The 16,911-nt window shown below is 46.4% G+C and overlaps 1 protein-coding gene across 1 annotated transcript in view; it reads right to left on the reverse strand.

The window, feature by feature from the left end:
• Positions 1-750: 750 nt before the first annotated feature.
• The window catches only part of LOC128719486 (uncharacterized), a 36,453-nt gene continuing 20,292 nt past the window's right edge, over positions 751-16,911 (reverse strand). The window contains exons 2-8 of the mRNA XM_053813110.1: positions 7,002-7,108; positions 6,736-6,924; positions 6,473-6,660; positions 6,260-6,389; positions 4,612-6,157; positions 4,397-4,532; positions 751-3,244 (exon numbers count right to left, since the gene is read on the reverse strand). Of these exons, the coding sequence (XP_053669085.1) occupies positions 751-3,244; positions 4,397-4,532; positions 4,612-6,157; positions 6,260-6,389; positions 6,473-6,660; positions 6,736-6,924; positions 7,002-7,108 (4,790 nt within the window). The remainder of the gene's footprint in view (positions 3,245-4,396; positions 4,533-4,611; positions 6,158-6,259; positions 6,390-6,472; positions 6,661-6,735; positions 6,925-7,001; positions 7,109-16,911) is intronic.

A 16,911-nucleotide genomic window follows, 5' to 3' on the forward strand; every position in this document is an offset into this window, starting at 1 on the left:
GAGAATTCCGTTGCGTTCCGGAGTAAAATAAGAACATCTATAGAACACGATCCGTCTCTACTGCGTCTACGCATCGGATTGGTGTTATACGAATATGTACATACTACTGGGATACTTTTCCCACAGTCCACAATTATCTTCTGTTCAACGTACACCTTCGCCCTTATGCTAGAGAAGGGATTTCTTTTGATTTTATACGATTTTTACCTAACCGGGCGTCTTCGCTTTGCTTAACAAATCGTAACCGCACCACACTGCCTGAACGAAATTGCTCGACGAAATGGTTCTTTGGCTCCTTCGTAGCACACCTAGCTGAACACATCGATACATTTACATACACGAGAGCAAATCAGGATTTTTTTTTTCGTTTGTATTCTGGCGACTAGCCATTCAATTGTCCTATCATCGAAGGATCGTGTTATGATAAAGGATGCAATTCTTGGGAACGCGATTCTAAATCACGCAACGCGTTTGTTTTGTTTCGCAAAACTAGAAATAAGGGATAAAACTAATTAATTGGTCCTATTAAAATCGTACCACGTATGCGAAACGTATAAATAATCTGTATGTTACACTTCCCCTGTACGATCAACTAAACAATGCGCTGGCATTTACCTCTTTCGCGCCGGGTTCTTATCGTATGATATTAAATTAAAAAATAAATGTCCTTTCATTCCGCGACATAAATTATTCGGCAGTTCCTCGTTGTTGTTTTTCTACATGTCCTCGAACTGTACTCCACAACCATCCCTACTTTCGTCCTTCAAACTTTTGCTGCAGCGAGGCGACGTTAGACACCTTACCGGGACCGGGTCGTGCGGCAGCGGTCAAAAGTTTCCCATTGCCAACGATCGCAGCCGACGTTGGTTTGGCGGCCGTTTTCGGTTTGCCACCCACCGTACCGGTGCTCGCTTTCCCCGGCACGGTCCCATTCGGTAGGGAACCATTGGCAATGCTGCCCCGCGGTGAGGGTGTACGCGTACGGACGGATGCGTTCGCTTGTGAAGGCAGTTTTTTGGTGGTAATGCTCGTCGTGGTGGTTGCGGGCGTTGCGTTTGATTTTTCCGATGCTATTTTTGCTTTTGCGGCGGCCACCACCGAACCGGACCGTGCATTGTTGGTCAGTACGCTGTGGTACGGTTTGTAGGACGACCCGCTAACACCATTCGCCGTGCTGGCGGTGTTCGTTGGCGTTGCTTTCTTCGCCGGTTCCTTACTGCCGGTGGGACCTTGAAATTTTATCTGATTCAACACATTGCCGGTGCTACCTTTGGAAGGAACGGTCGTTGCAGGAGCTGCAGATTTGAAGCTGCTCACACCCGTTGTCGGTGTTTTCTCGGCAGTTACCGTACCATTCGTGGACGGCGTTATCCGTGCGATCGGCGTGCTGTTGATTGCCGACGGTCGTAGATAGCCGCTGGACGTTGTGCTGAGTCCCGAGTTACGGTTCTGCATTGGGCTGTCCTCCTCCAGCTCGTCATCATCGTCATCTTCCGTCGCGTCGAAATCATCATCATCGTCAAGCATCTCGGACGTATTTACGTACGTCGGTTCATCATCCTCCGGTGAGGCTAATGTGGCGGTCGCTTTAGCTGGAACCACCGTCGTTGTCGGTTGGCTTGCGGCCGATGAAGACTTTCTGCTTCCACTTTCACCACGGCGTAGTGTGGACGCAATGTACACCGAGTCACCGTTACGATTCTCGATCTCGTTTACGATCTCGCCCAGCAGACCCATACTCTCCGAACTGCCACCAGACGAAATGGCTGGCGGTGATAGGACGCTCGGCGGTGACGGTGACTCGTCGATGACGGAGTAGATATTGTCCGAACCAATTGAAGAATGTCCGGTACCGTTTCCACTGTCCCGACAATCGTCATACTCGTGTCGTTGATTAACGCCAGGTGGCGTAACGATTCTGACCGATTTCGGTGGAGGAGGATTCTGATAGCCAGGTACACCGGGAATTTTCATAGCCGACGTTTGCGTAACGGCTGCCGGTACGGGTGGTCTTGGCGGTGGGATGGTGGGCCGCGTACCCACCATACTTTGTGGTCGCTTTAAAGCAGCGCCACCGGTTCCCTTCTTTCCTGACGAACCGCTGCCGATCGAACCATTTTCCGACCGATCGGATCGATCGTCCACGATGCGCACCTTGCGCGGAACGTTCCCCACGGTTGATTCTGGATCGCGCATGCTCTTAGCTCGCTGTACCGATGCTCCTACCGGTGCCGGTTGCTTCTCCTCGCTCTGTGCGTTAATGTCCGCCAAACGGGGCATACTCTTCGCAAGCTCGGGATTGTTTTGTTCGATCGGTATCGGAGCGGAGATGTCGATGTTGCGCAGCTTCTCCTTATCGATCACCTTCAGTTGCTTCGGTTCCGGCTTCGGAGGTTTCTCTTCCTTCTTCAAATACGACGTAATGCGATTCAGTTTGCTTTCCTTTGCCTTTTTGTCTTTGCTGACCGGATTGATCAGCACCTCGGCGGACAATGTGCTGGACGTTTCGGACGGGATTGCTGTGGCGGGGTTAGAAACCACCTCGCTGGTGACCGTCGCCGGCGGAAGCATGGGTGCCGGTCGGATAGGAACGTTGGAGGATGTCTTTTGCGTCACGCCAGCAACCACCACCAACTCGCGCGAGGTAGACGATTCGAGGATCGGGCTGGAAATGATCGGCCGGGCAGTGGAGCCAGGATTTGCGGGCGGTAAGGCCGGTGCAGCGGACGTGTCGAGCTGATGCTCGTGGTTGGCCAGTTTGCACCCGTTAATGCGCGATTGTGAAAACGGTGAAACGTTGGTACCTGTCGGTTTAATGTACGTCGCTACATTATCTAAGCTATTGCTGCGGTCATTGCTACTGTCGTGTCGTGCTAGCGTGCTTTTTAGCGGTACGGGTACGGGAGGTGCGGCACGGGCAGGGACAGCATTGATGGAAGTGTCTTCGCTACACTTAGCAACCGGTTGTACGAACGCCACTTTAGGGGACTTTTTGTGAATGCCCGGGACGCCGCCGACCGTGGACTGGGGAAGGGGTTGCAGGGTGAATCCTTTAAATTTACCGAACATATTGTTGTTGGCGACAAAGTCCGACTCGTTCGGTGCGACCGCATTGCCGACCGTTGATGATGGACGGAGCAGGGCCGCATTCATGTCCGAGTCTGGGGAGTTTGGTGACGATGGCAGTATTGTGTGCGTTGAGCTGGCCGAATGAGAACCGTCCGGTTTAATGTGTGTAGTTAGGCTGGAAAAGGCAAATGGGACAGACTCTATTACACCGCAGTCTAACTGTTGGATTTTAAGGATGTAAGCAACATGCACCGTGATATAAAAGCAGATTAATTCATTATTTTATGATTATTGCATGTTGTTTAACAAAAATGATATTTTAGGGGTCAAATTTCGAGGGGGTCGAGATTAAATTTGATTATTCTAATCATTTCTGAATTCTTTTCAAGTTGAAGTGTTAGTTCAAGTTAAAGCTTTATGGTGTTTTTTAAAGGTTAAATGGATTTTTAGTAAAGCTTTCTCGACTGAAAGATACATACAGTCCCGTCAGAAAGCTTTACAATTGTATGTCGGTGTTTTCTACGACATGTTCGATCTTAACTTGAAGTGAATCAAGAATTGGCTAAACATTAACTATTTGAGTAAAAAAAACATTCTGAAGCGAAAAAGATTGGACATTGTTATGGTCATGCATTCGGAAAGCCATTGTTATAATGTTAGGTACAAAATCGTACGTTATGGTATTAAAAAGCTCGAGTGAATATATAAATCAGCACGAAATAAATTATCTGTTTTTGTTATTTTTATGTGTAAATAAAAATAAAAGAAAGTACTACAAAATACGTATACACATACCCATGCTACTAATATCTATATACCAACACCATCGTGAACGCCAAAGAAAGATAACAAAATCGAAGAAAGAACACACACACGGTGTAGTAACTACTTTCTACCGGCCAATGTTGTTGAGCAAATCCATTTTACAAGCAAGCTTTTTCCTTTCGAAATGTTTCATGCGCATCCAACGGAAAGTAAAACAAACACCACAGAAATAAACTAAAGATGCAGCTCGGTGCTAGCATTAAGTAGCGCTGGATTAGTGCTGTACACTAGACGCATATCACCGATCAGCACATGTCGTTGACCGGCGGAAACTGCACGCGGTATTTCGGGTGCCTTCCGTAAGGTAGCAGTGTTCGTGCTTGATACTAGCTGCACTTCACCGATCAACGGTACACGTCTATCACGGGACTGCGAATGGTGCGCTACAGAGGAATGGGTAAAATGACCGTCACCGCTACTACTACTACTGGCACCGAACGACGAAAGAGCTGTGCGAGAATTAGAAAATGAAGCGACAAGAGCCGACTGTCGCGGTACGTACACATTCGGCGGGGGTTTGCGTTTGCCATTGAACGTCTGCCCATTGCGTAGATAGTACACGATGAAGGCGAAGATGGTGCATACGGGCACCACGCCACAGAAGAAAATGTACATCAAACGACGGAATCCAGCTGTAGCTGCAAAGAAGGAAAAGAAAACAAATGTTAGTACAAATTATTCAAAGTGTTTTACTAGCTTACGCCCATTCTCCATTACCATTTGGATCGGTTGCTGGCCCACTGTCGAGTGATCCTCCGTGCCCCGGAAGGTTGCAAAGTGGCGGCGCAAAGCCGGGATCGCAATGGCAGTGTCCTTCGCTATTACATACACCCTTGCCGTTACAGTTTTCCGGACATGCAGCACCACTACCGGTCGCCCTCAGCTTCTCTACCGACATGCACATCTGGTTGAGACACATCTTTCCCTCGCCACATTTCGCACCGTCTGGCGTTAGGCCCGGGTCAACCTTCTGCAAACCGAGATCAACGATTGCGGTTCGGCACGGTATGACACTACCGTTGTACGTCATGAAGCTGTGCGATAGTATTGCGACCGATTCCATACCAAACTCGAGCCGCTCGTTCAAATGCCGACAGTGAAGCATTCCACAGTGTACGTCCGCCTCATCGCATTTAACGTACTCGTTTTTAACTCGATTGTAACCACAGTTTCCATGTCTACTACCGTCCTCATTCTTAACGTAACACTGTTCCGACGATTTCCCGGTAGGACCCCACAGCAATCGGCATTGGTCATTCTGCGAACGGCATGTACCACGGTAACAGAACGCTTTGCCACCATCACAAATTTCCGTGTCCCGCTTAAACACATCACCCGGACAGTACTCGGACTCGCCGGAACAGTACTCGGGCAGATCACACTCACCATCCGCCTGTCGGCAAACCGTACCCCCAACCATTGGTTTGCACGTCCGCAAGTCACAACATTCGCCCGTCGCACAGGATGCGTTCGAGTGGAGCATGCAGGTACGCGGATCGCAACACGAATTGTCACAGTAGTCCGGCAACCCACAGTCGCACTGTTCGCCCGCCTCCACAAACCCATTCCCACAGACGGGCGAATCGAACAGACTCTCCGGTTTGTTCATCAAACAGTAGTTCATGCCGTGATGAAACGCCAAGCTCAGCTGATCGATACTGCAGCGGCTCCAGTGTTTCGGTGCGATGGACGAACTGGACGCGGACATAATGCACCGTTCCTCCGGACATTCGCAATCGGCCGTATCGTGCTCCATGCCGAAGTTGTGACCCATCTCGTGCGCAACCGTCGTTGCCTGCACACCGATGACTTCGCTATGGTACATCTCGACACCCCCGGAAAACTCGTACGTGCAGATCGGCCCTTTAAGCGCTTTGCCCACCACACCACCGTCAAAGTGTTCCTTCGTAAACAGCTGCGCATTATCGTTCGGATGGTCCTTAATCAGCGTTTTCTTCCGGTAGTGTAGAAAGTTCTTCAGCGTCACCTCGCCATCCTTCGACAGCTCGATCTCGTCACCCTCGTTCCAGACGACCACACCGACCAACCCCACGAAGATGTTCAGCGGTTCGTACAGTGCGTTGATGATGTTCGTTATATCCTTACAGTACTGCTGGACGGTTTTGAAATTTTCGCGCATCGTCTTAAACATCTTGTTGTCCACCACGATCACCAGCTCGACGTAGCTCGAGTACTTGTTCGCATTGTACGGACCTCGGATTTTGGAGGAGGCAGAACCGGATGAAGTGGCACGTTTCTCGCGCTGCAAAAGGGTAAGCAGTATAGTGAATCAATAAATTCCAGTATCTCCATCGGCTTGTTGTGTTCAATAAATTGCAAGCTTATCCATTCGAGCGATTCATACCCTCGGTGTTGTAGGTGCCAAGTGTTGCTGGTACAGCTCCGGATCGTGGGTTGCGTTGATGTGTCCTCCCTCGTAGCCACACCTGTGACCACCGCCTCCGTTCGGTCCAGCGGGAACTAAATCAGCGTGCCTGATCGTAATGGTGACAGCAAGAAAGCGGTGTAAAGTGCATTAGATAATACCATAAACAGCGATAGAGCTTTGGCGACTTACCGGTAAATAAAGTGTTCGCCAAGGTCGATCCTTGCCGTTTCGTTGTTCGTGTCGTGGCTTGGTACAGTCGCCGGTGGACTTTCGATATAATACGTATCGTCGGTATCGATAATCATTCCTCTAATGCCTGCCGTTTCACCGCACGTTGAAATCGCCACACTAGAGTCCGGTTTGCCTCGTATCTTCCCCTAAAAATGTCAACGGAAGTGAATGTGTAAATGAAGATCATCGGTCGGTACGTTTCCATCATTCTGCTACAATACCTGATAATGGCAAAGATCCACCTCTTCCGGACGGTTGTATCGTACCACATGTTTGCCAGTTCTGTTCGGCTTCTGATAGCTAAGAAAGTGTCCGTCCGGTATAAGCCGTTTGTTTAGTTGTAAATCTAATATCACATCAGCTTCGTTTAATGTATAGCTTATCGTTAAATGCGTCGCGTGAAGTCCATTCTGCGAAAGTGAAACAAAACAACAACAATACATCATGGAATTTGTACCGCGGGTCCAACCATTACAATGCTTCATACCTCTTCGCGTGTGTTTGTTAAGGATCTTTTATGCCGTCCATGTTGCAGCTGGGGCGTTATTCTACCGTAGTGTGAGAACTCTTTGGAAGGATGCAATCGTTGATCATCTGCAAGGGAGAATAACGATGGAAAAGTTTCATTAGAGATGTGCTGCCATCAAGTGAGAGACTGGTAAGTACAATTTAATGTTCATTTTCTATGCTTTTTAAACATTTCCCCCTGATGCTGATGGCGGATCGTACAATTCCTCTTGGGAAATTACATACTAGGAGTGAAAACATCAGCTAGTGTAACTCCTTACCGTCACCGTGACTATTTTATTGAACAAAATATGAGTTGACGGACGAATTATGGCGCCATTATGCTGCTACACTAACGCATCATAAAGCGGGATTTATTAACTGAGAAAAATCCACATCCACGCTACACCGTGTGTTTGTTTTCGTTCACTTCCACACGGAACCGCAACCGGGCTTGCAAAGCTTTATCTTCTCCACTTCCAGTACGAATACGTGTAGGTTCGGTCGTAACAAACTCAAATGATCTCTTTAACCCCCTCCCCCCTCTTTCTGTAGCATTGCACCTGAGCAGCATCTTCCATCAGTTGCACACCTAAGGCCAACAAAATAACAGAGGAAAAGCTTTAGCAAGTGCCCACACGTGCAATAAAAAGCAAACAAAGGTATGTGGACTTCTCGCCCCTTCATTTCACGTCAGCTCGAAAACGTATATTAGCCCGTTCCCGGTGCCTTGAAACTAGTTCTACTGTATGGCAAACAAAAAGCCGTGAGGGAAAAAAGGCATGGGTCCGCGCAAAAGAAAGTGCCCAGTGCGGATTTGGGTCAGGCTGGCCGAGATGCAACGCCACGAAAGAACCACACCACAACCGGGAACGACCGGGAGATACTAATGGCGGGCAGTTAAAGCTGTTAATATGGCCTGTATGCGTGTGTGTGTGTGTTTGTTTGTGTGCCAGTGGTGCAGTGAAGTACGTGGGCCAACGTTCACTCACCACTCGGAGGATCGTGAGAGGAACCAAGAAATAACCCACCACAACAACAACAAAAAAACAGGCATGCCCAAAGAAATTAAGAAACCGTTTTTCTGATTAGATACGGCATCCATCGGGGCTTCTTGCAACGTCAGATAAAAAAGAGGTGAACTTGCAGCAGGAAAAGAAGTTACCAGTTACGGAATTGCGAGACGCTTAACGGATCCGCTCACTCGAGACCGATGGATGTGGACGCCTACACGTGGGCGCTTCTGTTAGGTTGACTAAGTCTTGTAATATTTACCAACCCTTGACGAATGAGAGGGCTTGATTTTTGATGAATTATCTGCAATATTTTCATGGGAACTCTACAAGATTTTACTATGCTAATGTCGCTTAATGTAAAAGTCGATGAAAAGATTATTTTCAGCATGACATAAGCTGCAGTTTAGCGGATAGTCTTCTACCGGTGTTACAAGAATTTAAAGATAAAGTTACAACATTCGAGATTAAGTTGCATCAGGTTGAGAAATGGAATAAATATTTCACACAAATGTGCAAAACAAATCGAAAAACAGAATGATGCCAACTCAAAAAGCCCCTGAATCGCATGTGTGATGGATCATAGCGGGGACTGTTCCAGCATGTAATTAAAGGGACACGACAAAAGGGGTTAAATAACATAAGAAATTATTAGTATCTGATAACGAATATATAAATCAAGTCCAAATAAGTTAGACAATGATTAATACAGGGTAGTTGAGTTCGAATAAGAATGTCGATTACCATTATTGGGGTAGATCACGGTCTAAGCCAGTTTTTTTGTATGCGTTTTGACAAGCCGAGTTAAGCCTAGGAAAGAAGGATTAGATTGGTTTCTCAATGAAAGTACCCAAGTACCCAAAACCCAAACTCGACAAATGTCAAAACAAAGAATTTTGCTAGCTGGCCTGAGCCAGGTTAGGCCAAGTTTCCCGTGTGCGGAAAAGGTAAACAAATTTTTTTTAACGAAAAGAACTGAAAAAGGATTATTTTGATAATCAGACTTGTATATTATTTCAAATACATTGAAATTAAAATCAAATTACTAAACTTAAATCGATTTTTCTCAAATTTTAGTTTCACAAAAATGATCCCTTGTGTCATTCTCTATGTCAAAATGCTATGTCCTTTACGAATCTGTACAGAATGATACAGCCCGGTACCTGGATTATTTGACAGATACAGGCTTAAAGCTTAAGCTTTCTAACTTTTGGGATGATCTACCCCATTTTCAGGTTGATGCTATCCAGAACCGTGTCGAAACTCCTTTTGATTAGGCCGTTACGGTTGTCTTTAAAATGTGAAAACATATTAAAACTCCGTTGGAACGTTTACAATTTTCAATCACGTGCAATACGGCACAGCAATGTGAACAGTTAGCTCGGCAAAACAGTAAATCCCACTCACAAAGACGGTGTGCCAATTTACCAGCTGCGCCGAAGAAGTTGTCACTCGGGTGGAAATGAATCCGCACCATTGTGCCGTTCCCACCACCGGTCCACACTGTTACGGTTTTTCTCCGCTTGCTAATTCGTTGCGCTAATCATTCATGCCCTCGAGAGCTCGTGGTGGGCATGGCACTAGATAACATCAAGTCAAGTGGGTGCCACAAATGACACCATCTGGAAAACACCCAAACCGGGGATGATGGGGGAGGTATAAGCGTATCATTCTTACGCTTTTCTTGTGTGCAACGGGACAAAAACTGCACCAGTGCATAGTTTAGTCGTCGGGGTGGATTATGCAATCCCAGGGTGTGTGCGCCGTAAGGTAAGTGACACTTCACGCGAGTGAGTGCTTGGTAAAGAGTAATTAACACGCCGTGATTTGCAGGGCGCCCGTACTGTAATGCAGGGTTGGTCTCGGTGTGTCAACACCCTGCTCTGATCGCTCGACTAAACGTTGCGGAATTTGCGACTATCTTGTGGTCGAATGATTGATTTGCCATTGACGGAATTTGATAAAGGTTTGGTCGGACTTGTTGGAAAGCAAACCGCACCGCTTCGCATTGAAATCGCATTTCCAACGATGGGTGGTCCGGCGAAGGTCAAGGGTGACTTATAACCTCCGGTCCTTCACGGCAGCTGTTCATTGTGTGTTCGATTACGATTGCTGGTAAATGTTTGATGCTTTCGTTGAGCCATCAAACAATGCTGATAGCAGTAGTTTCAACGTATCAATAAAGCTGCCACGAATAAGCAGTGATCTAGCATTAACAAAATTGGTTTTTCTTTTTGCAATTTTGTTTTGGAAAAGAGCTACAGTTTTTTTAGGTTAGTTTCATTTTTTCCCGTTGCGTGAAACACCTCCTCAGGGAACGGAAGGGGGAATTGGGAAACACCTTCACATTATCCAAAAAAAAAAGAAAAGTAATTTACATTGCATGTGCTGGACACAACAAAAAAAATCGATTAAGGGTGGATCAAATTAGCATTTGACCTACAAACAAAGCCAACCGTACCACCCGAAAGGCGGCGAAAAGGAAATCGATTTGCGAGATGCAAAAACAATCGAATGCCCAAACCCTAATCATGCCCTTCACTTGGTGGGGCGGCCGTTAACCTTCAGTCTTGCACTTTTTGCCCCTGCCATGCTTTCACAGCATCCATCGCGGTGCAGTTTTTGTGCGGAGCGTTTCCTTTGCTTTTGAGGGTCGTTTTACGATTGAAATCAATCTACACAGCAAAAACGGCACTTTTGCAGTACCGTGCAAAATTGGTTCCTCCGTCTCCGTGCCTTTACACGCCGCACAACCGTAATCGTATCGCGTTGGCCATTTTCGTCGTCTTTCCCTGACACGGAAAAAGATCAACGGGACGCGTTTCCTTCCGCGGTTTTGGGTACGATTTTCCGGTACGGCACACAATGTTTGGGCGACGGCCGCTACGGGTATCGTGTGGCCCCACGCTGTCGATTCGGCGAAATTAAAAGCCAATTATCGATCTTGCCGAACCGTGGCCACCGCTCCGTTTCGGGATGTTTAAGAGGCAAACGAAAATGGAACCAACCGAAAGCAAAACACACACACACACACAGACGCGGACAGGAGGGCTTAAAGTACCTCTACCGGTAGGCAAAGATATTGGACCTTTACGGGCAAATTCCGTACGGAGAAGCAGATAAACATACGGACACCGTAAGAGGAACCGTTTTTTGCCCGATTGTCGAACGCATTTGCAACGGCTCGGGGTTCGTATGTCTCACCGTTGTTGCTGTGTATGGCTTTGGGGGTCCAAATTTAGCATTCCCGATCCGGGAGTACCTTTCAAAGCGAATTAATGCCGCGGTGAAGTGGAACCGCGAGAATAATGTTTAATAGAAATTAGACGTATTAGGTATCAAATTAATTTGTTCCATACCATTACGAAAACAGTGTTTTCGTAAGCTACGAGATAATTTATCGTTTAATGGTATAGCTTAATAGACACACGCACACCAACAACCCATACTATTGCTAATTATATGAGCCAAGGTTAAATTAATGTAAATTGAACTCATCTTCGCGATCTACCATATCCTAACCATCGGTACATGAGTCAATGTTCTTGGAAACGGCAGCCAAACCATCATACAAACTGCATCTATTTTACTCCATTGCGGCTACGAATGATGAACATATTCTCGGAACGGAACGAGTGACTCCACCACGGCACCGTTCAGCTCATCAATTATCTCCCAAACAGTTGTTGCGACGCTGGAAGTTCAAAACGGATGTGGAGCAAAAAGCGGTTGACAGATTGGAAAATAAAATATTGAGGCAAAACCTGTAAAATATTTACAGGTTGCAGTGAGTATAATCTGAATTTAACTAGAACACTAATATACAGGGTTTACGGGGATTATTTTGACAAGTTCAGCGAAATGTTGTTATGTTCGGGCATATAATCGGGCATAGAAGATGGCGTTGACTTGTTCTGCAGAACTATTGAGCAATCGTTGAATGACGTTGCTGGCAACACTGCTGCTAGCAAAGTGCACAGCGAATAGCAACGCAGCTTCTGTCAAATCCATAGCAACCGCGTTGCCAACAATAACATTCTACCGTCGCTCAATAGTTCTGCCGAACTTGTCAACGCCATCTTCTGTGCAATTCAATAACTTGCCGAACAAGTTAATTATATGCTCGAGCAAAACAACACCTCGCTAAACTTGTCAATAAAATCCCCGAAAACCCTGTAATATTAGAAGAAATTTAATTGCCAGATTTGTAGGAAATAATTGTGTTCTTGATAGTCAAGATTATAGTTACAAAATTCTGTTACAATCCTTACCAAGAACAGAGCAGTGGACATTAAAAGCCTACGACGAGCATAAAAACACAACAACCGCAACTCCAACATCGTTTGACTTTGGGATTGGCACACCCACCAAGGATTTGTTCAACCCCCATTAAAGGCACAGACACAGGCAAGGCTCCAACAGGGCGCGCCAGGGAAGGGGCCACCACTAGCGGAAGGGCAAAAACCATATTACAGTGCAAACGATGCGCCCTCCCAAAGTGGAACCTTCCCTGAAAGTTCAACCTACACCATATATGGAGCAAAAGCAGTGTTTTGTGGCACCAACAAAGCGAAACTGCTCGTCAGCCGAGATGGAAACGTGCGGTGCCCATCCTAACAGGATGGGCTTTTTGTCAATATACGACCAGCCGAGCATTAGAGGGCTTTGTGGGACGCCCAAGAGGAACTGCAAAACCACCGGGTGTCGTCCAAAAAAGGGAACGGGGTTTTGGTGGCAGCATCAATGTGTGTCTTCGCTTTGCGGTGTGATGAGGATACGTCCATTTAGCGTCGCAAAAAGTGGGAATACCACCGGCAGTTCGCATATTTCGTTCTTACCCGTACGCTCTATAAAAGGACAGGCACTATTATTCCGCAAGCCTGCAGATCCTCTGCGCTGGTGGTAAGCGGGTTGAGTGCGCACAACCTTAGCCTAATGATACTAAACGAGAACCTACTTCAAAGGGAAGGTTTAAAAAAAAATGTGCATGTGATACGGGACATGAGCAACTGAAAAAGGGTAAATTCGGTCATTTTCGGCACCGTGAGCCCTTCATGTGTGCTGGGCGAGTTTATTACAACCGACCGGTTTGCCCCAGAGTACGTGTGGCAGTAAACATTTGCCGGCAAAACATGGTTTGTTGTGTACCGTGCGTTGAATTGTGAGCTTCTATTTCGGGAAAATTTGCTCCATCATGCGATGCGGGTTTGCTTTTAAGTGTACACACATTCTACCACCTTCAAACCATAGGATGAGAAGATCTTGAAAGGAAAATTGCACGTACCGTGTCCATACGTCTCCATACGTACCGGGGCACCAGCAGGAGTTTGAGTGCAGTGTGTTTCTTCATCTGATCGATAGCTTTTTTGCATCCTCACGATCTTCGGTCAAACACAGTAATCGGAGTACGATTTTGCAATCAAACGAGGTCACGTTGTGCTAAGGAATATTCTACATTCCGTTACCGTCTTCCCGCCCATTCGAGACCGCATCTTAGATAATAACCGTATTTTATGGCGATAAATTCCGAACCACCAGCACCGGACATCACAATATGCAATGCGAATCAATCGGCATCATGACGCGTTGGTAAGATTTTTCCACTGCAACTGCCCTGTCTCCGAAGGTGCGCACAAAGGCAGCACGATAATAACACCGAGCGGCCAACACGTTGCCTTATTTGTCGTCGGTGCGCTGAAACGGAGCGCTGTTCTTCATGTTCCCTATGCAACGGGATTGTCGAATGAATTATTGCTAGAAATAATTACAAAACAAGAAGCTTTTCCTGCACCGGGTGTCGAGGCAAAAATTGCGTTCTGCAAAAATAAAAGTCCCCTGAGAGGAAACCCGATACACGGGACGGCGTGTTCCTGGAAGGTGTCTTCACTCCAAGCGGAGTGAGGAAGGTGAAATTTGAAGATCAACCTGTGCGGCTTGCCGCTGGAACTGTCGTTGTGACATTAGAGAATGTTGCTAGGTAAGAGGTTTTGCCGAAGTGGAGCTACCCACAAACAGCGATCTAGCAAGCCATTTTCAACACCATTTTTTAACACCACCAACACCATACAGGACTGCTAAGTTCTAACGAGAGTTCTCGCATCTCTCATTTGTGTCAGCTTTACGTTTGGAAGTGTAAGCCAAACAACGCTTCGCGGCATCTTGTCTTGCTGCAGGTTTTGTTTTCCAATGTTGTTGACAGGTGCGCGAGAGTGTGTGGCGGGTGTGTATGAATAGAATTTCCCGGATGTTTGAAAGCAAAACATGGACTGTTCCGAACGGAAAGTCTAAAATCCCATCGGTACACACTTACCGCGGACGAAGGGTGTATGTCAAAAGACAACGGTACGGTACCGACGACGGTTGCCGAAAATATATCTTTCGCTCCAAAGTGCCGACATCTGTTTGTTTAGAGCAGCAGAGGCTTAACCAAGGGACACATGGTATGCGTCGTTGCCTGTGTGACCTGAGGATATTATTTATGGAACGCCTTGTGTGTGTGTGTGTGTTTTTTTTTGCGTAGGAAAGAAGATACTGGTTTGTTATTATGTTTGAGCCCGGGTGGTTGAAATAAAATACACAATTTGCACTTCATTTCCTGTCGAAATTTGAGGGTTCTTCAAATGCAGAAAAAAATCCTATTGCAATAGTGCAAAATGGCAGAAAATTACTACTTTTGATGTTGGGCTTTTATGAAGAATTTACAAATAGAATGGCGCTATGAGCATTAAACATTAGAGAACAATTTTCTTAAAGCGGTCTAAAGTAGAATATCTCGACAAATCAATTCAAAAAATCAAACAAAATATTCCGGATAATTACAATATTTAAAGCCACAATTACATCATGCTTCACTTAATCACAATTTTTCTTTTTGTTCATCACTGATTTCCCACGGAAATCGCTTAAATGCATCGTTCAGCTGTGCCAAGCTAAAGATAGCAATCAATAAACGTAATTAAACCCCTCTGGCGTATTACACACACCGGTGCCATTCAGGCACCGTGCCACACCAAAAGGTGCACAATTTTTCCGACCCGCCCGATGAGTCACGGTAGGTTTTTTTCTCTCCCTACAAAGTAGACGGAGCACTCCCGGCCGTTACGGGTGGGGACACGTGAAACTGTCCGTTGCTATAATAGATGGTAGGAAGTAGGTGAGACATTAGTTTCCACGTGACGGCACAGTGCCGTTGGAGCGGAATATTAACAGCAGAAAACCCGACGCAATATCTTTTATATATTTCTACATCAACAACAACTATATCATATGCGACATAAAAAATAATGTAACAACATTATAACTGCTCATTGTACAAAGTGTAACGCAAAGTATGATGTGTAAGAAAAAGGAAAAAGCAAGTGCAAACACACTCCTGCTGGCCCAAGGAGCACCCAACTGTTTAGCATTTTAAATTGCCCATCTATAACTAACAAAACAAACAGATTCCGCCCCCAGTGTTTGCCAAGGGGCGTGAATTTACATCACAATTCGGTGACACGAACGCAAAGGCTGGTCGATGGCAGCCATCGATCCACCTATAAGCCGCCGGAGGAAACTAACGCATCGGAACTCCAGCCTCCAGGGAACGGTTTATGTTTTGGACGACTCGGTCACACAACTGCAACGGACCCACCCCAAACGTTCGATAAACTTTCAAAGTTAAATAAATAATAAAATCGGTCCACACGGTTCAAACGGAGAGTCCCCCCGATGCCAAATTTCCATAAAAACCCATAACGCACCAAAGTTTGGTCGGCGTTTCCGGTAGTGCGAAGCGTACCGTAATTACCGTGTGTCGCTTCGAATGTTTTGTCGCGCTGTTGGTCTGAGAATAGATTTTTAGCGGCATGTGTCGGACGAAGGTGAAAGCTTACGTCACTGTCCTTCCTAATCCGGCGGATTAGCCGGGTTGGGTCGTGGCTGGGAAGTGGACGAGGCAAGCAATAAAATAATATACCTATCGTTTCGCTTCCTCCGGAACTGTTGTACGCGGATGTCTTGCCTTTTTAAGTGGGTACTGTGCCACAAAGCTATCTATCTCCTCTACGCCAGGCTATTCGTAGCCAATAGGAGTTTGTACAGTATGGGACGTTGTCTAACAGATTTAAGCAACGCTAAAACGCACCGGAAAGCCGCACAGAGTATCAATAATGCTGTCAAAATTTCAATTGTAAGCTGTAATAAGAGAGAATTTAATGCATAAATAAGCATCTTTAACCACACGGAACAAGTATAAAAATCTATTAACGTAATAGCCAAATCATGTTTGAAATAATGATATCCAATCCTTCTTTGCCATCTCGTGACCAAAGCACAACGCTCCAGTGTCGGAATCCTGCTCGTGGATCTCAATTTCATTATAAAATCGTCACGTTCCCCCGGCATTGGTCGTTTGCCGTCGACGGACGGCGTCATCTTCGCTGTCATTCCGTTGGCCGGTGATGACTGCCGCCAGCCATTATCCACCAACTATCCTATCGAATGCAACGTCACCCTCCAATAAGTCACTCGCCCGCCACGACGTGACAATATCTTCGCCCCTTGGGGACGACAATTGTTGTCGATGATCATCGTAACAAAAAAAAGACGCCGTATCTCAATTGAGACATCTCGTTTCCACTTCAATGAACTGCAGAGCATCGTGTTTTTCCTTAGTGCATCGGAAAAACGGGTTGAAAACATTTCTACAAGATGTCTGGCCGTGATGCGGAGCGAGTCCATCATCGCGCTGCACCGTCAACCGTCAATCATGGTGCTTTCGGGGGCATGACTCTGGGTGAGGTTAAGTTCAATCGTCAGTTCCGTGGGTTCCGCCCGAATAATGGGTGCGTCGCGGTTCCGACCAGCGACCAAACCGTTTTCCAGGCGACTGTTTGT

The sequence above is a fragment of the Anopheles marshallii genome, chromosome 2 (assembly GCF_943734725.1).
Source record: "Anopheles marshallii chromosome 2, idAnoMarsDA_429_01, whole genome shotgun sequence".
NCBI lineage: Eukaryota > Metazoa > Arthropoda > Insecta > Diptera > Culicidae > Anopheles > Anopheles marshallii.